The sequence below is a fragment of the Rhinatrema bivittatum genome, chromosome 8, assembly GCF_901001135.1.
Source record: "Rhinatrema bivittatum chromosome 8, aRhiBiv1.1, whole genome shotgun sequence".
In the NCBI taxonomy this organism is placed as follows: Eukaryota; Metazoa; Chordata; class Amphibia; order Gymnophiona; family Rhinatrematidae; genus Rhinatrema; species Rhinatrema bivittatum.
Window position 1 is genome coordinate 164,928,842 of NC_042622.1, and position 27,871 is coordinate 164,956,712.

At 51.2% G+C, this 27,871-nt stretch overlaps 1 protein-coding gene across 2 annotated transcripts in view; it reads left to right on the forward strand.

Moving 5' to 3' along the window:
• Positions 1–27,871, forward strand: part of SUPT6H (SPT6 homolog, histone chaperone and transcription elongation factor) — a 260,364-nt gene that overhangs the window by 219,427 nt on the left and 13,066 nt on the right. For both annotated transcript variants that reach the window (XM_029611011.1, XM_029611012.1), the window contains exon 33: positions 26,503–26,615. In XM_029611011.1, the coding sequence (XP_029466871.1) occupies positions 26,503–26,615 (113 nt within the window). The remainder of the gene's footprint in view (positions 1–26,502; positions 26,616–27,871) is intronic.

The window sequence follows — 27,871 nt, forward strand, 5'->3', positions numbered from 1 at the left end:
GGCGGAGCCATATATGCCCCTGTGCCAGTCACAGCCCCTCAGTCTTACTCTGTCTCCAGTAGATGGTGCAGGTTTGGTCACAGCCCAGGTCCCCTGGGGTTCTTTCCTTTATGGTCAGGGTTTTTTTGTAGTTAGTTAATTTGTTTTAGTGTTGAAGTCTCTGTTGGTTTTTCTGATATTTTTGGATCTCCGCTGGTCCTGCCTCCCAGGGGGGTTTTTGAAAGTCCTGAGGGGACCATCCCCCCCTGGTTGAGGCCGCTGCTAGGGTCGAGGACCCGCCTTTTGCAGTAGCAGCGTCAGGGGTGACACCGGGGAGCCCGGTTCACTCACCCCTGCTGGAACACAGGCCTCAGGACCGTGGACAGCGGCTGTCGTATAAAAAAAAAAAAAAGTTTTCGCCGTTTTTATTTTGCGGCGGCTCCTGTTTACCTTCAGTGCCGGCTCTCCGTTCCTTCGGGGGTGGGGGGCTGTTGGTGCGCTTCCGCGGCGATTAATTTCTTTTATTATTTTTCCTCTTCCTCTCAGTTCGTGCGGCTCGTGGCATGCCGAGAGGCTTGGCCTGCCGCTCCTGCGGCTCCGCGCGCGCGCGGCTCTCTAGAGACGGAGTTTGCTCCGTCTGCGTCTCTGGCGGCGAGGGTTCGTCGGGGGTCGCTCCGGGGGTCTGGGCTAGGGCGCCGCAATCGCCGGCGCGCGAATCAGCCGTCACTATAGGCCTGGGGGACCCGTTCCCGCTCAGCGCGGGAGCGGCGGCCATTTTAGCAACAGGTCGGGAATCCACGAGGGAGGCAGCAGGAGATGGCGGATTGCCTCCCGCGCTTTCTCCACAACGGCGACCCGCCGGGGGTGCCCCAGGGGGAGTGGGGTCTCCCACGCGTTCCGGTTCCGGGGACTCCGGCTCCGGGTATTCCTATTCTTCGGATTTCGCGCTCTTATTGAAAAAAAAAAAAAAAATTTAAAATGCAAGCGCCGCAGCAAATCCAGGAAGACAGGTGCGGCGAAGGGATCTGGTAGGTCTACCAGAGTCCGGAAGAGGAAATCTATCACAGCCCCTGATGGGGGCGCCATACGACGTAGCCGGCCCTTGCGGGGTGTCCCGCAGGACACAGACTCAAGCTCTTCCTCTCAGGGAGAGGATGACCCGGCCGAGGAGCCTCTGGGGGGGGCTGATGGTGCGCCGGATGAAGGGCCATCTCAGCCAGCGGCGGGAAAAGGAAATCCGGCCGTCGAAGGGGACGACCCTAAGGTGGTTCGCCTGTTCCGTAGAGAGGAACTGTCTCTGCTTATCCCGGCTATACTCCAGGAACTGGGGGTGGAAGCGCCTGCGGTGGTGCCCAGACAGGGACCTAATATGGACCCAGTTCTCCTGGGCCTCACTGGGCCCGCAGTGGCTTTTCCGTTCATCTTTACTGCCTCGGACATTCTGTTTCGGGAGTGGGACACTCCGGAGCTGGGGCTCAAGGTGAGCAAGGCCATGGATAAACTTTACCCGTTGCCTGAGGAGGCGCTGGAACTTCTCCGTCTCCCGAAAGTGGATTCGGCAGTGTCCGCCGTGGCGAAGCGGTCGACGATTCCTGTTACGGGAGCCACGGCTCTCAAGGATATCCAGGACAGGAAGCTGGAGGTACAACTAAAGAAAATTTTTGAAGTGTCCGCTCTAGGGGTCCGTGCATCCATTTATATAATTTCGCTATGCGGGCCAGCTTACGCTGGGCGCAGACTCTGCAGGCCACCGCAGGTCTCTCGCAGGGGGAGGTCAGGCAAGCTGATCAGCTTGAGGCGGCGATTGCTTATAGTGCTGATGCGCTCCATGATCTCCTTCGTACCTCGGCTAGATCCATGGTTTCGGCGGTGTCTGCTCGTCGGCTCCTCTGGTTTCGCAACTGGGCGACGGACGGTTCATCCAAGGCCCATTTAGGAGCTCTGCCGTTCAAAGAAAAGTTGTTGTTTGGCAAGGAATTGGATGAGTTGATGTTGTCCCTCTGTGAGAATAGGGCTTTCTGGCTACCGGAGGATCGGTCTAGATCTCGGTCTTCTTTCTCGGGCCGCTCCCGAGATCCCGTCCGCAGAGGGCCGCGGGCTCTTCTTACCATTCGGGGCCCTCACGGTCGTCCTCTCCCAGTCCTTTCGGGGGAAAAGATTCGGTCGGCAGGGGGGAGCCCCGGGAGGCACGGGCCCAAAATCTTCCCAATGAGATGCGGCCGGTCCATCCCTCACAGCAGCTGCGGTCGTTCGTCCCAAATGTGGGGGCTTGGCTGCAGTTGTTTGCCGGGGAATGGGCCAAAATAACGTCGGACCAGTGGGTTCTTGACGTGATAAATCACGGTTACGCGTTAGATTTTGCACGGACCCCATTCGACAAGTTTCTGGTGTCGCCCTGCAAGTGCCCCAGAAAACGCGCAGCGGTAAGGGAAACCCTCCAACGTCTGCAATCCTTAGGGGCAATTTCCCCCGTGCCCATAGGGCAGCAGGGCTTCGGCCGTTACTCCATTTACTTCATCGTACCAAAGAAGGACGGCACCGCAAGACCAATCTTGGATCGGAAAGGTGTAAACAGATGCCTTCGCATTCCACGCTTCAAAATGGAGACTATTCGGTCGGTAATTGCCTCAGTCCGGCCCGGCGAGTTCCTGGCGTCCTTGGATCTCACGGAGGCGTACCTTCACATCGGCATCCAGCCGTCCCTACCATCGATTCCTCAGGTTCTGTATCCTGGGCCGACATTATCAGTTCCGAGCCCTTCCCTTCGGCCTGGCCACGGCTCCCCGGACATTCACCAAGGTGATGGTGGTGGTTGCAGCTCAGCTCCGGAAGCCAAATCCGAGACTCAGTGCCGGCGGGCAGTCAGCAGGGTCCTCGCTCTCTTGCGATCCCTGGGATGGGTGGTGAACCTCAGCAAGAGCCACCTAGTTCCCACTCAGTCTCTGGAGTACCTGGGGGCTCTGTTCGATACCAGGAAGGGCAAAGTGTTCCTGTCTATGGACAGAGTTCGCAAGCTTCAGTGCCAGGTACGCCGATTGTTGCCTCTGCGGCTTCCGCTGGTCTCCGATTACCTGACGGTTTTGGGTTCTATGGCTTCACCTCTAGCATTGGTCCCTTGGGCGTTTGCTCATCTGCGTCCTTTGCAATCAGCGTTGCTTTCCCGTTGGAAGCCGGTGTCGGAGGAGTTTCATCTGCCACTTCCGCTTACGGACCAGGCACGGGACAGCCTCCTCTGGTGGCTAGAAGCAGACCACTTGACTTGCAGAGTGTCCCTTCTGGTGCCCAACTGGACGGTGGTAACCACGGATGCCAGTCTCTCCGGCTGGGGAGCAGTCTGCCTGGGCAGGTCAGTACAGGGCAGGTGGCCCTCGTCCATGACTCAGTGGTCCATCAATCGTCTGGAGACCCGGGCAGTGCGTCTGGCTCTGCAGTCTTTTCTGCCGCTGATACGGGGAAAGGCGGTTCGGGTGTTGTCGGACAATGCCACCACCGTATCCTACATCAATCGCCAGGGGGGAACAAGAAGTCCTGTCGTGGCAGAGGAGGTGCAGCTCTTGCTAGCTTGGGCAGAGCGCAATCTCAGCGACCTAGCAGCGTCTCACATTGCCGGGGCCGACAACGTTCAGGCGGATTTCCTCAGTCGTCATCATCTGGATCCCGGAGAGTGGGAGCTGGCGCCGGAGGTTTTTCAGCTGATCTGCCAAAAGTGGGGGACGCCTCATATGGACCTCATGGCTACCTGGCAGAATGCCAAGGCGCCCAGGTTTTACAGCCGTCGGAGAGAGAGATGGGCCGAAGACGTCGACGCGTTGGTCCTTCCTTGGCCGACAAATGTTCTGCTGTATGTGTTCCCTCCTTGGCCGATGATCGGCAAGATTCTTCGGCGCATCGAGTTACATCCGAGTGTAATCTTGGTAGCGCCAGAATGGCCGCGGCGACCGTGGTTCGCAGACCTCATCCAGTTGTCGATAGCGTCTCCCCTTTGCTTCCCGGGGTTTCCGGGCCTCCTCCATCAAGGCCCCGTTTGTTCGGCGGATGCGGATCACTTCTGTCTCGCGGCATGACTTTTGAGAGGCAGCGCTTGAAGAGGAAAGGTTATTCGGATGGGGTAGTCGCTACGTTGTTGCGGGCCAGAAAGTCGTCTACCCCTATGGCTTATGTCCGCGTCTGGGTACTCTTCGACGAATGGTGCGCGGAGCGCACTGTGGATCCTACTGCGGCTCCCGTATCCGATATGCTCTCGTTTCTACAGTCCGGCTTGGCTAAAGGCTTGTCGTACAGTACCCTTAGAGTACAGGTGGTGGCTCTTGGGTGTCTGAGGGGCAAGGGGTACAAGGGTTCCCTGGCCTTGCATCCGGATGTTGCGCGTTTTCTCAGGGGAGCTAAACATCTTCGTCCTCCATTGCGCCATCCCTGTCCGTCATGGAATCTCAATTGGGTACTCGCCGCGTTGTGCTCGTCTCCTTTCGAGCCCATTAAGCGGGCAACGCTCAAGGATCTTACGTTAAAGGTAGTTTTCCTTGTCGCGATTGCATCGGCGCGTCGCGTCTCAGAGTTGCAGGCGCTGTCCTGTAGGGAGCCGTTCCTTCGAATCTCGGATTCTGGGATCTCGTTGCGGATGGTCCCTTCCTTTTTGCCCAAGGTAGTTTCGGCCTTCCACGTGAATCAGTCCATCGAGCTTCCTGCTTTTCCCGTTCACGATGCGTCGCTGCCACAGATGCGGGAGTTGCGGAGGTTGGATGTTCGGAGGGCAGTCCTTCGCTATCTAGAGGTCACCAATCCGTTCCGGATTACGGATCATCTTTTTGTTCTGTTCTCAGGTCCGAAGCGTGGGGGTCCGGCTTCTCGGGCTACGATTGCGCGCTGGCTCAAGGAGGCCATTGGTTCGGCGTACATAGTACGGGGAAAGTCTGTGCCACAGGGTCTCCGAGCACATTCTACCCGTGCCCACGCTGCTTCCTGGGCAGAGGCTTCTCAGGTGTCGCCCCAGGAGATTTGCAGGGCGGCTACTTGGAAGTCGTTGCATACCTTTACCCGTCATTACCGGCTGGAGGTTCAAGACTCTGCCGGGGGGTTGGGAGAGAGGGTACTCCGTGCGGGACTCTCTGCTTCCCACCCTCGGTAAGTTTGCTCTGGTACATCCCAGGTGTCCTGGACTGATCCTGGTACGTACAGGGAAAGGAAAATTAGTTTCTTACCTGATAATTTTCGTTCCTGTAGTACCAAGGATCAGTCCAGGATCCCGCCCCAGCTGCTCTGAAGAATCGGAGAGTCCGCTCGTTGAGTTGTTCGGTTGCTGTTTTCTCGTTTTGAGAGTTTTGTTCCGGTTGGGGTCTTTTGGACCTGGCTCCCATTGGGGAGGGGTTTTTGTAGTTAGTTTACCTGTTCTATGCTACTTTGACATTACGTAAGACTGAGGGGCTGTGACTGGCACAGGGGCATATATGGCTCCGCCCACAAGTTTTAGTCTGTCTCCATCTACTGGTGCGGAGTCACAACCCAGGTGTCCTGGACTGATCCTTGGTACTACAGGAACGAAAATTATCAGGTAAGAAACTAATTTTCCTTTAGAGGCTGAGGCTGATTGGGAGGACTCGCCTCCCCCCCCCCCCCCCCCCCGCCTAAGCTTTTCAAGCCCGCGCCGGACCGGGGAAGGCGGGGGCTCGTCTTCCCCGTCCGGCTGCGGAACCTGGTATTCCCGAGGTTGCCTTTGCCCTGGATATGGGGGGAGATGTGGACACACATCTCCCCCCATCCCAGTGCAGGGGGATGATCCTCAGATCCTTCACTTGTTCAGCAAGGGCGAGCTGGATCCTTTAATTCCGCCTGTGTTGCAGGAGTTGGAGATTCCGGCACCACAACCTGAGGTGGATTCTTCCCTGGGGATTCTGTTTTAGTGGGCCTTAGAGGTCCCCCGCAAACTTTCCCATTTCACCCTAAGCTATTTCAAATTGTATCCAGGGAATGGGATTTCCCCGAGGCATCATTAAGGGTCAGCAGGGCTATGGAAAAACTGTATCCCCTACCGAGCGAATCCTTAAACCTTCTCAAGATTCCCAAGGTAGACTGTGCGGTCACGGCTGTCATTAAGCATACCACCATTCCAGTGACTGGCGGAATGGCGCTGAAGGATCTTCAAGATCGGAAATTGGAGATCTTACTGAAGTGCATTTTTTGAGGACTCTGCGCTTGGCGTCAGGGTCGCAGTCTGTAGCAGTCTCATGCAGAGGGCCACTCTCCGCTGGGTTCAACAATTACTTACGGCCCAGGAGCTTCCCCCGGAGGAGGCAGAGCAGGCTAACCGCATGGAGTCTGCGGTCGCCTACACAGCGGATGCCTTGTATGATCGTCTACGGACTTCTGCACACACTGTCATCGGCGGTTTCAGCAAGTCGGCTCTTATGGCTCCGAAACTGGTCAGCAGATGCCTCCTCCAAATCCCGGTTGGGTTCCTTTCCCTTTAAGGGAAAATTGCTTTTTGGGGATGAGCTGGAACAGCTTATTAAGGACTTGGGGGACAACAGTTTATAAGCTTCCTGAGGACAAGCCCAAGCAGTTTCGCCCCTCAGGTGTGTCCAGGGACTGTTTTTGGGGTCCGCACCGTTTTCGTGCGGGGAGGGGTTCGTCCTTCGCACAGAGACAATCAGCATCCCGGTCGCAGGCGTGGGTGCATTCCTTTCGAGGCAGAAGGCCTCAACGTTCAGGGGCCCCCCATACCTTTACCCCCAACAAGCCTTCACAATGAAGGAACGCCAACCCATTCCTCCCTCCCACAGATTAAGGGGCGGTTGTCCCAGTTTTGGGAGGCATGGGTCAAGATAACATCGGACCAGTGGGTTCTCGATATTATAAGTCATGGTTACACTTTGGATTTTGCTCGGCCGCTCCACAATCTGTTTTTAGTGTCCCCTTGCCAAGCAACAGGTGATTGCTCAGACGCTGTCTCGGTTGCAGGCACTGGCATCTACCCTGGAATTGGTTCCATGGGCTTTTGCTCATATTCGACCTTTACAGAGAGCACTGCTTTCCCGCTGGGCCCCCAAGTCTGAGGACTATCACCTGTCCTTGCCCTTAATGGAGCCGGTCAGTTGGTGGCTGGTGCCGGGACACCTTCTTCAGGGTGTGGACTTAGAACCTCCAACTTGGATCATCGTTACAACGGATGCCAGTCTGACAGGTTGGGGAGCAGTCTGTCAGCACAGGGACGGTGGTCCCCTCGACAGGCCAAATGGTCGATCAATCGGTTGGAGACCAGGGCAGTACGCTTGGCCCTACGTCAATTTCTTCCCTTGGTCCACCGCAGGGCAGTACGGATTCTTTCCGACAATGCGACAACGGTGGTATACATAAACAGGCAAGGGGGTACAAGAAGTCGCCCAGTGGCTTCTGAAGCGGACTTGTTGATGGCCTGGGCAGAGCGTCACCTGAGCCGTCTCGCAGCTTCTCACATCGCAGGCATGGACAATGTTCAGGCGGATTTTCTCAGCCGACAGCGGCTGGATCCAGGAGAGTAGGAGCTGTCACCCGAGGCGATGAGGCTCATTATTCGCCGCTGGGGATCCCCGTGCTTAGATTTAATGACGACTCGGATCAACGCCAAAGCGGCTCGCTTTTTCAGTCACAGGAGAGATCATGGGTAGGAAGGGGTAGATGCTCTGTTGCTTCCGTGGCCTCCAGACATTCTTCTTTATGTGTTCCTTCCTTGGCCACTGGTAGGAAAAGTTCTAAGACGCATAGAATTCCACCGCGGACTGGTTATTCTAGTGGCTCTGGAATGGCCAAGAAGACCATGGTTCGCGGATCTAATAAACGGTCCCTTGCATCTGAGCCACATCTCAAATCTTCTGCATCAGAGTCCCGTATTTTTCATTCAGGTGGATTGCTTTTGTCTAGCGGCTTGGCTTATGAGCAGAGGCAGCTGAGAAAGAAGGGTTATCTGGAAGCCATGATTTCCACTTTTCTTAGGGCTCGAAAGACTTCCACTTCCCTTGCCTATGTTAAGGTCTGGAAGGTTTTTGACTCATGGTGCAGTGGGTTGAAACTGTCCCCACGACGGTCCTCTATAGCAGTGGTTCTCAACCTTTTTTCTGTCGGGACACACCTGACAGATGGTTCTCACATGCGTGACACACTGACCCATGATCGTCACAGGGCTAGATGTAAAAGTACAGTTTGCATCCACGGGAACCCCCCTGACCCACAATAATGGATGTAAAGCAGAATTATGACATTCCCCATACAACTCACCCTACAAAAAAGATGTTCTGGTGTCATCTCAGTAACAGCAACTCAAACTCCTTCTACTTCCAGGCTCAATAGCCCTACTTATGAAAAGACAGCAGTTTACCACCAATGCGTGTCCTCTTGAGAAAACACAACAAATAAGGCTGATACAAACGCTTACATGCTGGTAAAATATCTCATCTCGGTAACAGACACAGAACTGACCTAACATACTTCCAGGATCTGTAGTAATGCACATAAACTAATCCGCACACAGTTACACCTGTATTATGGAATACATTCAAACAGGAGCAACCCTATCTATGAAAAGGCAACACTACAAATATTAAATCAGGTCCTAAAAAACAATACACCTCTTATTAGGAAAACAGAACTAGCAAGCAGCTATAGATCCCCACACAGAAATAATTGTAAAACTATACTAATAAGCAGAATAAATGTTTCACAACAACTATGAACAGAATAACATCCAACAATTAAAAACTCATAAAAACTATTAAAAATTCTCCAAACACCAATAAAATATTTCAAAAAAAGCAGACACATAACATAATATTAAATAATTAAAATGGCAGTCAACCAAGAAAAATAAACTTAAAAAGCCACCTTTACTTACCCCCTCCAGCAGCTCTCCTACTCCTTTTCCATGCAGGCTGTAGCACACACCAGAAGCAGCAGTAGTGGCTAAGCTCTATACTCATGGTCCTCTTCCTTAGGGCCCATGTCTCTCACACACACACCATATCAGTCATGCCCCCATGACCAATTTCTGTCTCTCACACACCAATCATCTCCCAAACAGTCTTTGACAAACACACCAGTCACCTTCCTGAACAGTTTCTCTCATGCCATACACACACACAGGCTTCCCACTCCCGTGTTCCACTTACATATATGGGCTTCTCACTCTCATAATCACTTTCTCTTTCTCACACACACTCACCAGTCTCTCACTCCCATGCTTGTTCTCTCCACATGCACAGGCTTCTCATTCCCATAATCACTTTCTTTCTCTCACACACATACACAAACACGCACACCAGTCACCTGATCTCTCTCATGCATACACACACAGGCTTCCCACTCCCATGTTCTCTTTCAGATATACAGGCTTCTCACTCCCATGCTGTATCTCACACACTCCCAGCTTTCTCACTCCCATGCTCACTCTTCACATGCACAGGCTTCTCATTCCCATAATCACTTTCCTTCTCTCTCTCACATACACACACACACGTCACCTGATCTCTCTCATGCATACACACACAGGCTTCCCACTCCCATGTTCTCTTTCAGATATACAGGCTTCTCACTCCCATGCTGTATCTCACACACTCCCAGCTTTCTCACTCCCATGCTCACTCTCTTCACATGCACAGGCTTCTCATTCCCATAATCACTTTCTCTCTGTTACACACACACACACACACACCAGTCTCTCTCTCATTTCCATGCTCACTCTCCACGTGCACAGGCTTCTCATTCCCTGAATCACATTCTCTCTCTCTCTCTCACATTCACATACACACCAGTCGCCTTACCAACCAGTCTCTCTCTCATACATGCACACACACACACAGGCTTCCCACTCCCATGCTCTCTCTCACATAATCAGGCTTCTCACTCCCATGCTTTCTTTCACATACACCCCCACAACACCAGGCTTCTTACTCCCATGCTTTCTCACATACCCAGATTTCTCACTTCCATGCTTTTTCTCTCTTTCTCACACACACACATCAGTCACATCCCTGACGTCTCACACTCTCACATACACATCAGTCATCTCCTTGAGCAGTCACTTTCATTGTTTCTCACATATACACATACATCATCTCTCTGACCAGTTTCTCTCAATCACACACATGCTCTCGATCAAATACATTCTCTCACTTACACACTGGCTGGCTGGCTGCTTCTCACTCACTTCCTCTCTCCCCCCCCCCCGAGCACAAATGGTAGCTGCAGCAGCGTCCTCCTCCAGCCCCCGCAGGCCAAGAAAGTAGAATCCCATTGGCCGCGGGAGGCTCATGCTGCTGACTCCTTTCTCGATTACCGGCTGCTTCAATTGCTCGGGGGCCGATGCTGCAGCGGCCGCTGCTACTTTATCACGAGGCACGGCTCTTTTTTCTTCCCACGCACCGCGTATCACTTCTTGTTCCGGGTCCGGGGGGATGCAGGCGCGGGAAGAAGAAAAGGCCAGCCACAGGTGCCACAGCTTCTTTTAGCACTGCTATCGTTCCCACTGGGCTTGAACGTGCTGATAGCCCGGCGGCAACGGCAGCAGGGAAGAAAGAGCAGCGGGAGAGACCGGGAGCACGCAACACACCAGCCGGTGCTTGGCGACACACTGGTGTGTCGCGACACACCGGTTGAGAACCGCTGCTCTATAGTGCATATTCTAGCGTTTTTGCAAGAGGGCTTGAAAAAGGGCCTGGCCTATAATTCTCTTCAGATACAGGTAGCGGCTCTGGGCTGTCTGCGTGGTAAGATTGAAGGTTCTTCCATTGCACATCATCCAGATGTTACTCATTTTTTGCGCGGAGTCAAGCATTTACGTCCCCCGGTAGCGCTTTGTCCATCCTGGAGTTTGAATTTGGTCCTTCGTAGTCTCTGCGCTCCGCCGTTTGAGCCTATCAAACGGGCCACCTTGAAGAATTTAACTCTCAAAACTGTTTTTCTCGTGGCTATTTGTTCGGTGTGTCGTGTCTCCAAAATACAGGCTTTGTCATGTAGGGAACCATTCCTACGGATAACGAAGTCGGGAGTATCTCTGTGATGGTACCCTCCTTTTTGCCAAAGGTGGTCTCGTCTTTTCACAACAATCAGTCGGTGGACTTACCCTCTTTTTCGGAGGAGGATACCCGTTCTTCTCACAGTCGAGACTTACGACGGTTGGATGTTCAGATTCTTTTAAGATATTTGGAAGTAACTAATGATTTTCGTAGGTCAGATCATCTTTTTGTCTTATGGAATGGTCCAAAGAAGGGATCTAAGGCTTCCAAAACTACCATTGCCCGCTGACTGAAGGATGCTATTGCTTCCACTTACACAAGACACGGACGTCCTGTCCCGGATGGTCTTAAGGCTGACTCTCTCCGCTCCCAGGCGGCATCATAGGCTGAAAGCCAATGTGTTTCGCCCCAGGAAATTTGCAGAGCGGCTACTTGGAAGTCTTTGCACACGTTTGCTAGACATTATAGCTTGGATGTCCGGGATCCGGCTGTAGATTCCTTTGGCAGCAGTGTGCTTCAAGCGGAACTCTCTCAGTCCCACCCATTTAAGGCGGCTCGGGTACATCCCAGCAGTCTGGACTGATCCTGGTACGTACAGGGAAAGAAAAATTAGTTTCTTACCTGATAATTTTCGTTCCTGTAGTACCAAGGATCAGTCCAGACGCCCGCCCATGTAGGTATGTTACAGGAGAGTCTGCTTGTCATATTTCTGTTGGTTTTTCTTAACGGTTGGTTTAAAAAAAAAAAAAAAAAGGAACATAGAAGAAGAAGGAAAACACTGTTTCTGGTATTTTTAGGGTATTCTTACTTGATCTAGTCATTGGTTGTTTAAAAAACAAAAACACAGGATGAGAGATTTGTTTCATTCTGCTTTGATATTCATTATACTGAGGGATCGCAGGTGGCACACCGGTATATCTAGGGGGTGCTTTTCAGCTTTTCTCTGACTCCATCTGCTGGAAGGGAGGCATAACCCAGCAGTCTGGACTGATCCTTGGTACTACAGGAACGAAAATTGGTACTACAGGAACGAAAATTATCAGGTAAGAAACTAATTTTCCTTTTTTCTCCGGCCGCGATCATGCCCCGAGGTTCGTCTTGCCGCGCATATGGCTCCTCACGTGGCCGTCTGTTGCGCAAAGGCCTCTGCGCTTTCTGCTCGCAGGGCGGCAAAGGTCCCTCTGTTTCGCCGCGGGAAGGCCAGATTTGTGCTCCAGAGGCGTCCATGCAGTCCCGGACGGGTCAGGCCGACTCAACTCGCAGTTCCCGATCAGCGCGGGAACGGCAGCCATTTTGGGATCGCTGCAGGCAGTGGCGCGGAATGCGGGGGGGGGAGATTTTACCCCCTGCACTTTCTCCACAGTGCGGGCCTTCGAGGGAGGGCACCCTAAGGCTCCAGAGGGTTTTTTTAAATGAGGATAGCCCTGAGGGGGCTGTGGATTCCTCATCTGACTCCTCCTTTTCATCAGAATTTGTACTTCTGATGCACAAGGCTTTTAAAGCCAAAAGGTCTGGGAAAAGACAGGCTGAGGAGCAGCTTTTGTGCCCACTGTCCCGCAAGCAGTCTCGGCGCCGTTCCGGTTCCAAAGGTGAGGCAGAGCCTCCTAAGGGGAAAAAGGCCTTTGCACACAGGACTCGTCGACACAGACACGGACTCCTGATAATCAGTCCCAGCCCACTGGGGGGGGGGACGGAGATCCTGACTCCCAGCCCAAGCTCATCCATGGTGGTACAGTGCTGGAAGGGGATGATCCAAAGGTGGTTCGTCTCTTTAAAAAAGAGGAGTTGAACCCACTTATCCCGGTCATCCTGGGGGAGTTAGGTTTGGAAGCCCCTCAGCCGGAGTCGCAGTTGGGGGTCTATGGATCCAGTATTACTGGGTCTCAGGGGCCCCACGGTGTCTTTCCCTTTTCATTTCTCGGCCACAGACCTTCTCTTTTGGGAATGGGACACTCCTGATTTAAGGTTAAAGGTCAGTAAGGAAATGGATAAGCTGTATCCTCTGCCGGAGGATGCTTTGGACCTGCTGAGATTTCCGAAGGTGGATGCAGCGGTGTCTGCGGTTACCAAGAAGTCAACTATACCGATTACGGGTGCGACAGCCCTCAAGGACTTGCAGGACAGAAAGTTGGAGATGCAGGTCAAAAAGGTGTTTGAGGTCTCCGCGCTAGGGGTGCGCACGGCAATGTGCAGTAATTTCGCTCTGCGTGCGGGTCTTCGTTGGGCCCAGCAGCTCCAAGCCAGGTCTGACCTCTCTGAGGGGGAGGCTAGCCAGGCGAACCGGCTGGAGGCGGTCATAGCATATAGCGCCGATGCTCTCCATGACCACCTGCGTACATTGGCCAGATCCATGATGTCGGCGGTGTCCGCGCATCGGCTACTCTGGCTACAGCATTGAGCTGCGGATACTTCGTCCAAGTCCCACCTCGGTTCCCTTCCTTTTAGAGGCAGGTTATTGTTCGGGAAGGAATTGGAGGATATGATCCAATCGCTGGGTGAGAAACAAGGTTCATAAACTGCCGGAGGATAGGCCTGGCCCAGGGGATCGTTTACAGCTCGGTCTCGGTTCCGTGGTAATCGGAGGCCTCGACCGGCGCGGTCCTCAGGCTCCTCCTTTCATTCCAGTTCCACCAGACAACAGTCATGGAATCAGTCCTTTCGAGGCAGGCATTTCGGCAAGCCAGGCAGTTCCCCGTTGGCAGCGGGGACTAAGGCCTTGCAATGAGATACTGCCGGTCCATCCCTCTGTACCCATCCTCCACCATGTGCCAAACGTGGGAGCCAGGCTGTAGCTCTTCTTCGAGGAATGGACCAAATTAACGTCTGACCAGTAGGTCCTCACTGTGACAAGTCAAGGTTACGCTTTAGATTTTACATGGCGTCCTTGGGACAAGTTCCTGATCTCTCCCTGCGAGTACCGAGAAAAACGGGAGGCGGTACAAGGAACGTTCCAGCGCCTTCTGGCCCTGGGGGCTATAACGCAGATCTGCGCAAGGGACGCTACTCCATTTACTTCATTGTCCCGAAGAAGGAAAGGAACGTTCCACCCCATCTTAGATCTCAAAAGAGTCAACCGATGTCTTCGGATACTGCGTTTCCAGATGTTGGCTCTTCGGTCCGTCATCGCCTCGGTACAATAAGGCGAATTCCTGGCGTCTCTGGATCTCACAGAGGCGTATCTCCACATCTGCATTCGGTCATCTCATCAGAGATTTCTCAGGTTCTGCATCCTGGGAAAACATTTTCAGTTTCGGGCTCTGCCCTTTGGTCTCGCCACCGCTCCAAGGATGTTCACCAAGGTGATGGTGGTGGTGGCGGCGCAACTCCAGAGGGAAGGCCTGCTGGTGAACCCTTACCTAGACGATTGGCTGATTCAGACGAAGTCCGAGACTGTGTCACACAGCCATCAGCAGAGTGCTTCAGCTCTTGCGCTCCTTCGGTTGGGTAGTCAACCTTGCCAAGAGTCATTTAGTCCCCTCGCAGTCTCTGGATTTCCTGGGAGCTCTGTTCGACATGATACAGGGGAGAGTGTTCCTCACCACAGAGCGGATAGTCAAGCTTCAGGGTCAGGTGAGGGACCTGATGTCCATGCAGATGCCCAAAGTGAAGGATTACTTGAGTCTTGGGGTCCATGACATCTACTCTGGAATTGGTGCCCTGGGCCTTCGCTCATATGCATCCGTTACAATCAGCATTGCTGTCCTGTTGGAACCCGGTGTCGGAACAGTTCCATCTCCCGCTACCGCTTACGGACTCCGCGAGACACAGTCTCAACTGGTGGCTGGTTTCCGACCATCTTGAGCGGGGTGTTCCCCTGGTAATGCCCGACTGGACGGTTGTCACCACGGATGCCAGTCTCTTCTGGGAAGCAGTTTGTCTGGAGAAGTCGGTGCAGGGGCAGTGGTCCCGAGAACAATCTCAGTGGTCAATTGACCGTCTAGAAACCAGGGCCGTAGCTCTGGCCTTGACGTCCTTCCTTCTGCTCCTTCGGGGGAAGTCGGTCCGGGTGTTGTCGGACAATGCAACCACAGAGGCCTATATCAATCGCCAAGGAGGAACCAGGAGTCGTCCAGTGGCAACGGAGGCTCGTTTCTTAATGGACTGGACGGAACTACATCTCGTCAGCATTGCAGCTTCCCACATTGCCGGGGTGGACAACGTGCAGGCAGACTTTCTCAGTCGCCACCATCTCGATCCCGGAGAATGGGAGTTGGCCGACGAGGCCTTTCAGCTCATCTGTGACCGGTGGGGCACGCCGTGCATGGATCTGATGGCCACGTTTCAGAATGCCAAAGCTCTGCGGTTCTACAGTCTGCGCAGAGAGACGGGGGCCGAGGGGGGTCGATGCCCTGGTACTTCCCTGGCCGACGAACATCTTACTGTACGTGTTTCCTCCTTGGCCGCTGATCGGCAAGGTGCTCAGGAGAATAGAGCTCCATCCGGCAGAGGTGATTCTGGTAGCTCCGGAATGGCCGAGGCGTCCCTGGTTTGCGGATCTACTCAATCTGTCCACCACGGCTCCCATGCGGTTTCGGGAGTCCATGGCTCTTCTTCATCAAGGGTCCATTTGTTTGGAAGAGGCGGATCGCTTTTGTCTCGCGGCTTGGCTTTTGAAAAGCAACACTTGAAAAGTAAAGGTTACTCTGACGGTGTGGTCGCCACACTGCTGCAGTCAAGAAAACCATCTACCTCCCTGGCTCATGTTAGGGTCTGGAAAGTTTTCAAAGCTTGGTGTTCGGATCGCGAGGTGAATCCTACGAGGGTGTCGGTCTCTGACATCCTGCAAGTCGGTCTTTCTAAAGGTCTTTCCTGTAGTTCCCTCCGTGTACAGGTTGCGGCGCTCTGTTGTCTCCGAGGCAAGGTCCAGGGAGTTGTGTTGGCTTTACACCCGGATGTGGCACGTTTCCTACAGGGGGCAAAGCACTTACGCCCTCCTCTTCATCTTCCGTGTCCTTCCTGGAACCTCAATTTGGTACTTTCGTCCTTGTGTGTGCCACCTTTTGAGCCTATAAAGCGGTCGACGCTAAAGGATCTTACGCTGAAAGTGGTATTTTTGGTGGCCATTTCTTCGGCACGTCGGGTGTCTGAATTGCAGAATGTTGTCATGCCGGGAACCCTTCTTGAGGATTTTGGATTCCGGGGTGTCCTTGCGAACTGTCCCCACCTTTCTTCCAAAGGTGGTGGTGTTCTTTCACTTGAATCAATCGATCGAACTTCCTTCCTTCTCCGATATGGATCGATCGGATCCGATAGCCAAGCATTTATGGAAGCTGGATGTCCACAGGGCTCTGCTCCAGTATCTGGAGGTTACGAATCCTTTTCTGGTATCGGACCATCTCTTTGTTTTGTGGAATGGTCCACGTAAAGGCGGGATGGCCTCCAAGGCTACCATAGCTCGTTGATTGAAGGAGGCTATCGGTTCCGCGTATTTACTGCGTGGTAAGACGGTACCGGTGGGACTTCGCGCTCATTCTACACGTTCACAGGCTGCTTCTTGGGCAGAATCTCACCAGGTTTCGCCCAGGAAATTTGCAGGGCGGCTTCTTGGAAATCTTTGCACACTTTTGCAAGGTATTACAGATTGGATGTGAGAGCTTCGGAGGCTGGGGGATTTGAGAAGGGGTGCTCCGTGCGGGCCTCTCCGGCTCCCACCCTCTGTGAGTTGGCTCTGGTACATCCCAGGTGTCTGGACTGATCTGGGTACATACAGGGAAAGGAAAATGAGTTTCTTACCTGATAATTTTCATTCCTGTAGTACCACGGATCAGTCCAGAGCCCTGCCTTATAGCTGTGTGCACTTAAGTAACGGAGAGTCCGCTCGTATAAAGTTTTTTTTTTGGGTATGGTTATTTACCATGCCTTCTCGCCTGTTCTATTGGTTCTGTCGGTTCTGTTCTCAGTTGGGGTCTTCAATGAACCTTGTTAGTTAGCTGTTGAATTGGGTTTTATTCCATTCTGCTTTGACATTACGTAAGACTGAGGGACTGTGGGTGGCACACCCACAGTCCCTCGGACCGGATGGTATACACCCCAGAGTTCTGAAGGAACTAAAAAATGAAATTTCAGACCTATTAGTAAAAATTTGTAACTTATCATTAAAATCATCCATTGTACCTGAAGACAGGAGGATAGCAAATGTAACCCCAATATTTAAAAAGGGCTCCAGGGGCGATCCGGGAAACTACAGACCGGTTAGCCTAACTTCAGTGCCAATAAAAATAGTGGAAAGTGTTCTAAACATCAAAATCACAGAACATATAGAAAGACATGGTTTAATGGAACAAAGTCAGCATGGCTTTACCCAGGGCAAGTCTTGCCTCACAAATCTGCTTCACTTTTTTGAAGGAGTTAATAAACATGTGGATAAAGGTGAACCGGTAGATATAGTATACTTGGATTTTCAGAAGGCGTTTGATAAAGTTCCTCATGAGAGGCTTCTAGGAAAAGTAAAAAGTCATGGGATAGGTGGCGATGTCCTTTCGTGGATTGCAAACTGGCTAAAAGACAGGAAACAGAGAGTAGGATTAAATGGACAATTTTCTCAGTGGAAGGGAGTGGACAGTGGAGTGCCTCAGGGATCTGTATTGGGACCCTTACTTTTCAATATATTTATAAATGATCTGGAAAGAAATACGACGAGTGAGATAATCAAATTTGCAGATGACACAAAATTGGTCAGAGTAGTTAAATCACAAGCAGATTGTGATGAATTGCAGGAAGACCTTGTGAGACTGGAAAATTGGGCATCCAAATGGAAGATGAAATTTAATGTGGATAAGTGCAAGGTGATGCATATAGGGAAAAATAACCCATGCTATAATTACACAATGTTGGGTTCCATATTAGGTGCTACAACCCAAGAAAGAGATCTAGGTGTCATAGTGGATAACACATTGAAATCATCGGTTCAGTGTGCTGCGGCAGTCAAAAAAGCAAACAGAATGTTGGGAATTATTAGAAAGGGAATGGTGAATAAAACGGAAAATGTCATAATGCCTCTGTATCGCTCCATGGTGAGACCGCACCTTGAATACTGTGTACAATTCTGGTCGCCGCATCTCAAAAAAGATATAATTGCGATGGAGAAGGTACAGAGAAGGGCTACCAAAATAAGGGGAATAGAACAACTCCCCTATGAGGAAAGACTAAAGAGGTTAGGACTTTTCAGCTTGGAGAAGAGACGACTGAGGGGGGATATGATAGAGGTGTTTAAAATCATGAGAGGTCTAGAACGGGTAGATGTGAATCTGTTATTTACTCTTTCGGATAGTAGAAAGACTAGGGGGCACTCCATGAAGTTAGCATGGGGCACATTTAAAACTAATCGGAGAAAGTTCTTTTTTACTCAACGCACAATTAAACTCTGGAATTTGTTGCCAGAGGATGTGGTTCGTGCAGTTAGTATAGCTGTGTTTAAAAAAGGATTGGATAAGTTCTTGGAGGAGAAGTCCATTACCTGCTATTTAGTTCACCTAGAGAATAGCCACTGCCATTAGCAATGGTTACATGGAATAGACTTAGTTTTTGGGTACTTGCCAGGTTCTTGTGGCCTGGATTGGCCACTGTTGGAAGCAGGATGCTGGGCTTGATGGACCCTTGGTCTGACCCAGTATGGCATTTTCTTATGTTCTTATGCCAGGGTTTGTTTTGAAAAACTTCTCTGTCTCCATCTGCTGGAGGGGACGCAAAACCCAGGTGTCTGGACTGATCCATGGTACTACAGGAACTAAAATTATCAAGTAAGAAACTAATTTTCCTTTGGATACCCCTGGCAGAGATAGAGTATCCCGGGATCCTCCAATAGCAGGGGACTGGCTCCCTCAGTGGTCCCGAAGCCTCCCTTGGAGTGTCTGCTGACCCCCCTTTGGGGAAAGTTTGCTGTGTTTTGTTTTTCTATTGGCATATTTGTAGCGGTAGCTCTCTGGATGGAGGGGGGGGGGTGTTCACTCATACCTCGACAATTGGCAGATTCGAGCGAAGTCGGAGGGGAATTGCTTGCGAGCGGTACACCGGGTGACGCAGTTGCTCCAGTCGCTGGGCTGGGTGATCAATGGGACAAAAAGGCATCTGATTCCATCGCAGTCCCTGGAAAATCTGGGAGCTCGTTTCGACACTCGGGTCGGTAAGGTGTTCCTCACAACGGACAGGATGCACAAGTTGCAGCAACAAGTATTTCACATTCTACATCTTCAGATACCCAGAGTGTGGGACTATCTGCAGATTCTGGGCTCTATGGCTTCGACGTTGGAGTTAGTGCCGTGGGCCTTTGCTCACATGAGGCCGTTGCAGAGAGCGCTACCGTCTCGATGGAACCCGGTGTCAGAACAGTACCAACTGCCGTTACAGTTGTCACAGCAGGCCAGGTCCAGCCTGGAGTGGTGGTTATCAGAGACCAACTTACAGGAGGGCATGCCCCTCGAAATCCCAGATTGGGTGGTTGTGTCGATGGACGCAAATCTCCAAGGTTGGAGAGCGATGTGCCTGAGTCATGCAGCCCTGGGCACTTGGTCCTTACCAGAATGGTCCTGGTCCATCAATCGCCTCGAGACGAGAGCGGTCCACGGGGCATTGGTGGCGTTCCTGCCTCAGGTTCAAGGAAGAATGGTTCGCATCTTCTCAGAAAACGCCACGACGGTGGCATATCTCAACCGACAGGAAGGAACCAAGAGCCTGGCCATGGCTCGGGAGGCTCATCTCCTTTTTGCTTGGGCCAAGGTAAATCTGCAAGGAATCACAGCCTTTCACGTGGCAGGCGTGGACAAAGACAGGCAAACTTCCTCAGCCGACATCAGCTGGATCCCAGGGAATGGGAACTTTCCCAGGAGGCCTGGAATCACATTTGTGCCAGATGGGGGGGGTTCCCCAGCTGGACCTCATGGTGACACGGACCAACTCGAAGACAGTATGGTTCTTCAGTCGCAAAAAGGAGGTCGGGGCGGTCGGACTGGACGCACTCATGTGCAAGTGGCCGACTGGGATTCTGCTCTGTGCCTTTCCTCCTTGGCCTCTCATCGGGCAGATTCTTCGGCATATAGAGGAGCACCCAGGTCAGTGGTCCTGGTGGCTCCGAAGTGGCCACAACATCCCTGGTTTGCAGACCTCATTCAGCAAGCGACAGATGGTCCGTTGTGTCTAGCCCACCTCCCGGATCTCCTCAGTTAAGGGCCCATCTTTTCGAATCGAGAGGATCGCGCTTCTCTCATGGCCTGGCTTTTGAAAGGTGGCGGCTCTGCATGAAGGGTTATTTGGAACCTGTGATTTCCTCCCTCCTCCAGGCTAGACGTCCCTCCACTTCCATGGCATACATTCGGGTGTGGAAAGTGTTTGAGGCCTGGTGTGATCAGCAAGGTGTAGTGCCCCTTTCTGTGACCATTCCCCACATTTTGGTTTTTCTGCAGCAGGGCTTATCTAAGGGCCTGGTTTATAGTTCTCTTTGGGTCCAGGTTTCGGTTCTAGGGTGCTTTGGGCCAGGTAGGCAGCAAGCCCCCTGGTCAGCCATCCAGATGTTTCTGCTTTCTAAAAGGGGTAAAGCATCTTCGCCCTCCAGTTTGTAAGTTGTGTCCAGACTGGAATCTTAACCTAGTTTTATGGGCGCTTTGTGCTCCGCCCTTTGAGCCATTGCGACAGGCTTCCCTAAAAGACCTTACTTTGAAGACTGTATTCCTGGTGGCCATTTGCTCTGCTAGACGTATTTCCAAACTGCAGGCTCTCTCCTTTTGGGATCCTTTCCTACGTATTTCAGCGGATAAGGTGTCTTTGCGTACGGTACCTTCCTTCCTGCCTAAAGTGGTATCTGCCTTCCATGTGAATCAATCCGTGGAGTTGCCCGGTTTTCTGGATTGGTCTCTAGATTCGTCATCGGGTAGAGACCTTCACCTGTTGGATGTTCGCCGGGTTTTGATCCATTATATGGAGGTCACTAATCCCTTTCGAAAGTCGGACTATCTTTTGTGTTTGGGGATCTGAAGAAAGGTGAGAAGGCGTCCAAGGCCGCCTTGGCTCGCTGATTGAAGGAGACCATCAGTTCGGCCTACATTGGCAACGGTCTGCCTATTCCAGCGGGTTTAAAAGCGCATTTTACTAGGCGCAGGCGGCTTCCTGGGCGGAATGTCAGCTGGTATCTCCTGAAGAAATATGTAGGGCCACAGTCTGGTCCTCTATGCATACCTTTACGAGACATTACTGTCTGGATGTACGGGCACATGACAGTGCGGTTTTTGGAGAAAGCGTTCTGCGAGCGGGTCTTTCAGGTTCCCGCCTGGTGTAGTGTGGCTTTGGTACATCTCACTGGTCTGGACTGATCTAGGTATGTTCAGGAAAGGAAAATTGGGTCTGTCTTACTAATTTTCGTTCCTGTAATACCACAGATCAGTCCAGAGGCCCACCCCGGTAGAACTGCTGAAAGACTGACTTGCCTGGTATTTAGCCGCTGTATATAAGAATACTTTAAGAGATGATCCTTATTCTTTTGAATGTTTTGGGCTATGGTCCGGAGCTGGGGTTCCAGGTTCAGAGGAATCCAACCCTTGAGTTTTTGTTTTCTTGTTCACCCTTATGGGTTTGTTTGGGTTTTTTTTATAAGTTTGTCTGTTGCATCTTGGCTTGGGTATTAATACTGAGGAGCTGCAGGTGACACACTTGGTATATAGCAGTTCCTCGAAGTTTTATTCTCTGCCCCAATCTGCTGGTGGGAGTGCATAAACCCACTGGTCTGGACTGATCTGTGGTATTACAGGAAGAAAAATATCAGGTAAGACCCAATTTTCCTTTCCTATATTGCCCCCAGTCTTCCTGTGCACTCATCCACCTTCAAGAGCAGGTTCCACAACTCATTCCTAGTTCCCTGCAACCTTCCCCCAGTGTGTGCTCACTCATTCACTGCACCAGGTCCCATAACTCCCCACTTCCCTTTCTTGCTGCCACACCAGTCCAGTCAAGTCTTGTTGGTTATGTCCCCCTACTAGCAAACTGAGGCAGAGAAAGCAGTTTTCCTGGGTAACATCACCACTATTTACAGGTGGTGCAGCACAGGCACAACTCAGTATTTCCTGTACATACTTGGATCATTCCAGACCAGTGGGTTATGCATTCCTACCAGCAGATGGAGTCAGAGACAAAACCTTTGACACTGCTACATAAGAGAGTGCCATTTGCAGTCCCCCATTATCTCTCTGACTCCAGCAGATGGTTTCCTGGGTGACATCACTACTATTTTCAGGTAGTGCAGCACAGGCACAACTCTGTATTTCTCTGCCTCCTGCAGATGGTGGGACCTGGTGGTGCAGCAGGATTTACCCTTGCTCCAGAGCCAGCGTTTATTTAAAAAAAAAAAAAGAGCAAGCCAAGGCACTTAGATGCTGGACAGAGGAAAACGAGAGGCTCTTTGGTGCTTCTGTTTGGGGGTGGGTTAAGTTTATTCTATTTGGAGGGTGCGAATCAAACAGTTCCGAAGAATCACATGCTGTGTGGCCTTTGGGGGAGGTGATGAGCCCACTCATGGGAAAATATGAGCATGGCTGCTGCCCTGGAGCTTGTGTCTGCAGATTCTTTGTATGGCATGCATTCAGATAGAAGTTGTTCTTGGTTCATCTTTAAAGGCCTCAGGAGGACATCCATGGTCCCTCTTGCTGTGGGGGAGATTTCCTTCCTGCCTTGCATTTGGAGCTCACTTTGGGGGATTTGGCATTTCAGCAGTGTGTGTTGGTTTTTTTGGTGGATGCAGTTGCCATGTTGGAATCCTCTCCCACGGAGGTTTCATTTGGGCAGCCCCCCTTCAGATAGCACAGGGGCTTTGGAGATACCCGTGGTGGTTGTGTGTTGTTTTGGGGTTGTTTGTTTTGTTTTTTAGAAGCTCCTGGCCTAGAAAGAGGGGATTTTCTCCTCATTTCTGTCTCTCTGTACATTACATAAGCCTGGGAGCAGAAGCAGCCTGCCCGTGAGTTTGGATTCTGTCTCTGTCATAGCCTCAGGTCCAGATCCCCAGTAAGCAGGCACAGGAAGACCTAGAGGCACTCTTCCCTTTAAGCTGTACACACAGATCTTGAACCCTTTGCACACAGCAAAACAATGCACAAAAGAAATCCTAATATTTGCATTATTCTAGCTCATAAATTTGAGCACAGCTTATTAAAAAGTTGCACAAAGCTGTTTTAACAGCTCCGTTATAAGGAAAGGGTAAAAAGATTAGGGCTTTTCAGCTTGGAGAAGAGACAGCTGCGGGAGGATATGATAGAGGTGTTTAAAATCATGAGAGGTCTAGGACGAGTAAATGTGAATAGTTTATTTACTCTTTTTCAAAAAATACAAAGACCGAGGGTCTACGTGAGAAGAGGCAGTTTCTATCAGTGCAGCTTCGATGTCTTCTTCCCTTTCAAGATGCGGCTGTGATATCATTGGATGGAGTCGGAGATTTGCTCATATAACAACTGGGCCAGCAGGACTCTGATCGTAGGTCAACCCAAGAGGAGGCAGTTTCCACCTGTGCCGGCTTGGAGGTCTTTTTCCTTATTGAGATGCTGCTGTGACACATCATTGGGTGGCATCATAGGTTCCCTGTACGTACCAGGATCAGTCCAGACCGTGGGTTATGTCCCCCTTCCAGCAGATGGAGTCAGAACAAAAACTGAGAGGGCGGTCCCTCATGTCTGGTGCGCCCTCTGTAAACCTTGACCACATCCTTCCAGTTGATAATAAACCTCTGGGGAACCCCAGCCATGAATCTCCTGGCAACCCAGTCCAATGCCCAAGTTCCCAACTTCTTCAGTCGCAGACGAGAGCCACAATCCCAAGGGATCGATGTCCTCGTCTGGACCTGGCCACAGGAAGACCTGCTATACGCCTCCCCCCCCCCCGTGGCCACTACTGGGCGGGATTATCCGCAAGATAGAGCACCACAGGGGGCTAGTACTTCTAGTGGCCCTGGACTGGCCAAGAAGGCCGTAGTACGCAGACGTGTGAAGACTTGTGACAGGGAGCCCTCTCCCCCTGCCTCCACACAGGGATTTGCTCCAGCAAGGCCCCGATCCTCCACGAAGACCCAACTCGATTCTCTCTTACGGTCTGGCCATTGAGAGGGACATGCCTGAAGAAGAGCGAATACTCAAGGGCGGTGATTAACACCTTGCTCTGAGCACGCAAGTTCTCCACATCACTGACCTACATACAAATATGGAGAATATTTGAAGATTGGTGCGAAGACTGCGACATCCTTCCGCGCACAGTCAAAATTCCCACGATCCTGAAATTCCTGCAGGATGGATTACAGAAGGGGTTGTCTCTCAACTCCATCAAGGTTCAGGTGGCCATGCTGGCCTGCTTCAGAGCCAAAGTGGAAGGCACTAGCCTAGCATCTCATCCCGACGTTTCCCACTTCCTGAGAGCGGTCAAGCAGATTCAACCACCCCTAAAGTGGCCGGTACCCCTATGGAACCTCAATCTAGTACTAGACTTCCTAGTGGGAGCCTCCTTCAGACCTAACCGAGGTCTGCCTCTACGTCTCCTAACCATGAAGACGGTGTTCCTAGTGGCAATATGTTCGGCCCGTCGCATCTCCGAACTTCAAGCACTATCCTGCCGAGAACCGTTCCTCAGGTTCACACCAGGATCCATACAGCTACGCACAGTCCCCTCCTTCCTCCCATAAGTGGTTTCTCACTTCCATCTAAACCAAACCATCTCGCTGCCGTCCCCAGACGAGCATAAGGGCTCGGAAGAATCTTGCCGCCTTCGCCATCTTAACGTCGGCAGACTCCTAGTCCGATACCTAGAAAGGTCGGAATCAGTACGAAAGACGGCCCCACCTATTCATCCTTCACAGCGGGAAGAAACAAGGGGAAGCGGCCTCGCGGGCAACTATAGCCCGCTGGATCAAAGAAGTAATCAAGGCAGCCTACGTAGAGGCAGGCAAGCCTCCACCTCTACAAGTCAAGGCCCATTTCACTAGAGCCCAGGCAGTGTCCTGGGCGGAAACCAAGATACTGTCACCTGCCGAGATCTGTCGGGCGGCGACATGGTCCTTCATTCACACCTTCTCTAGGTTCTACTGCCTGGATGTTCAGGCTCCGGAGGACACAACATTCGCAAGGGCAGTACTAAGTGGGCCACAGGCAGCCTCCCACCCGGTTCGGGAGTAGCTTTTGTACATCCCATTGGTCCTGAATCCATCTGCTACACACTAAGAAATGGAGAAATTACTTACCTGATAATTTCGTTTTCCTTAGTGTAGACAGATGGATTCAGTATCCTGCCCACGGCGGCCGCTATGCACGAAAACCTCGGGAGTCAATTCCTAAGAGCAAGACAAACACGGGTAAGTCACGCTTCCCTTCAGCTAGGACAGCCATAGTTACCGGGTGTCGGCGTTTCTTGGTTGAGGGCACTGGCGATGTCCAGCTATAGTCCACGTCAACCAGTTCAAGTTGATTACGTTTCTCAAGTTATTCAAGTTAAACAAAGTTAACCAAGTTAATCGAATTATCCAGACATACATATATCCACAATTGCTTTGCGAGGAGAATACTGAAGAGCAGAGCTTCCTGCACCGGTATATGTAGGATGACATCAGATTGAAATCTGACTCTGTCTCCAACTGCTATCAGGAGCACACTATACCCATTGGTCCTGAATCCTAAGGAAAGTCTACACTAAGAAAAACGAAATTATCAGGTAAGTAATTTCTCCATTTCCTGCCATCATTACTATGTTACTATGGTGACTCGCTGCAGCAGGCCGGTACTCACAGCATTAGGTTGCAACCATGGTAATATATCTTTTGGCAAATGATCTTTTTGGCCTGCACAGTTGCGCCTGGCTACTTGATCTGTAGTCATCTTCCTCCTATGGCTTTACAACCACCCTCTGTATCTGTGCTGGTAAATCAGAATACGATTATTTAATTGCTTTAATTGAAGATTTACACAGAATGCCAGTCAGGACTAGTATCAGACTTAAGATTTATGTCTTATCTTTAAATCATACAGTGGAGAACTGCTTTATTTACTGGTATCCTATAAATCCTAGCAGAATTTATTAAAGGTTGCTTTATAGGCTGGAACAGACAAAACAGTCTGCGTTCACACATCAAGTACCATTATCATGGAACTCTGCCACATGAACTAAGGCAGGAATCCAAATATGAGAAATTTAGAAGGTCAGATGAGTGAAGGATATGATATAATTGCTGTGACTATAGGAGTCAACTTATTTGTTACATGTTATGATCCTCTATGTTAACTGCATTAAGTAATGTATATGTGTGTGTGTAGTTAAGATGTTCATGTGCATGGGTTTTAAAAGTTTTATGGCTTGGAAATTGTTGTGATTTGTTGAACAGTGGTGTATCAGATTTTATTAAAACTAAAACTTCAGATTAAGTTGAATTCTGTCACCTTTATGGTTAGTATCATTTCTGCTGGTAGGCATTTCTAGGCATCAACTCCCTTTAGCAGATCTGCCTTGAGGAGGATTCCACTTCCCACTGCAACATGCAAAGCAAGGACATAGTAGGTAAAATCCTTGTTTTTGTTGTCTGCTTTCTCCTCCTTAGGATCGAGTATGTGACGGTAACACCAGAGGGATTCCGATACAGAGGCCAGATCTTCCCCACAGTAAATGGGCTATTCCGATGGTTCAAGGACCATTATCAAGATCCTGTGCCAGGTACACTCACTTCAGCTGGATTGCTGTGACTCTTAAAGATTAGTGCGAAATCCTGTAGAAGTAATATCAGTTTGGTTCAACCTCTTTTTTTCAGGTAGCCATCTATCATATTCTCAGCCCTGCGACATAGCTATATCCGTTCTTATCCCTGGTTGGTCTCTTGTGCCGTATTTAATCTTTTTCCAAGCATGTAGCCAGATGGATTCAGGACCAATGGGTTATGCTCCCCTGTAAGCAGATGGAGCCGGAGTCAGATTTCAAAGCTGATATCACCGTAGTTACATCCCTGCAGCGACCTCAGCCCTTCAGTATTTCTCCGTCTCCAGCAGATGGTGGACTAGCCTCTCCCTATGGGGATTGCTGTACTTTTTGGAAGGAGAAATTCTACATTTAAACTGGAGAAAAAAATTGAGCCCCCACCCCTCCTGCGGTGATACCTAAAGGCCCCTCCCCCAGTTAAGAATTCCTGAGGCGATTTCCAAGATCCCTCAGAGGTATGCCTTGGTCCGGTAGCTGGTTCCCGGTGTGACTTTGCTGCTTAAGCAGCTGAAAGGCAACGGGTGCAGGAAGCCGAGCACAGTGGTGACTGCCAAAGCCCTCTCCCCCCAAGCTGGAAGACTGTCTCTGTACTCAGCCAGTAAGCACTGAGATAGGTAAAAAAAAAAAAAAATTTACCTCCTGATTCAGACAATTGGAGGGTTTTTCTGTAAGGCTTCCTCCGGTCTCCTACCTCGGCGTGCCATACCGACGATGTTTTCGATCCCATTGGTCATTGGGGTAAAGGGAAATGGGCTTCTGAGCGGGTTGAGTGGCCCCCTGGTGGGCTAGGCCCCACTTTAGGCTTGGTCGGCACACTACGTGGTAGGCTGTGGCGGTGCAATCTTGCGCGGGTCTTTCTGCGTGCCATATTGCCCTCCATAGAACATCGGTACACACAGTGTATCGGTTCTGCGCACATGCTGTGCACATATCAGCATACACGTACATACGCGCACTACCTACTAAGCGCAGAAGACAGGTAAAGCCGGGTGCATGGGTTGTGTGCGCCTCACTGCGTCCCGCCTAGATGCCCGAAATCTGTGCGCATAAAATTTTAAGCACAAGCCGACAGAACATACAGTTTCTACCGCCAATGGCTCCGGCAGCCAAGAAACATAAGTGTCTTCTCTCTGTGCTGCTTGTCATAATAGGGCTTCACAGTCTGTCCTGGATTCCAACTTATGTCAGCACTGTGAGGAAGCCCAGGGAGAGATGGC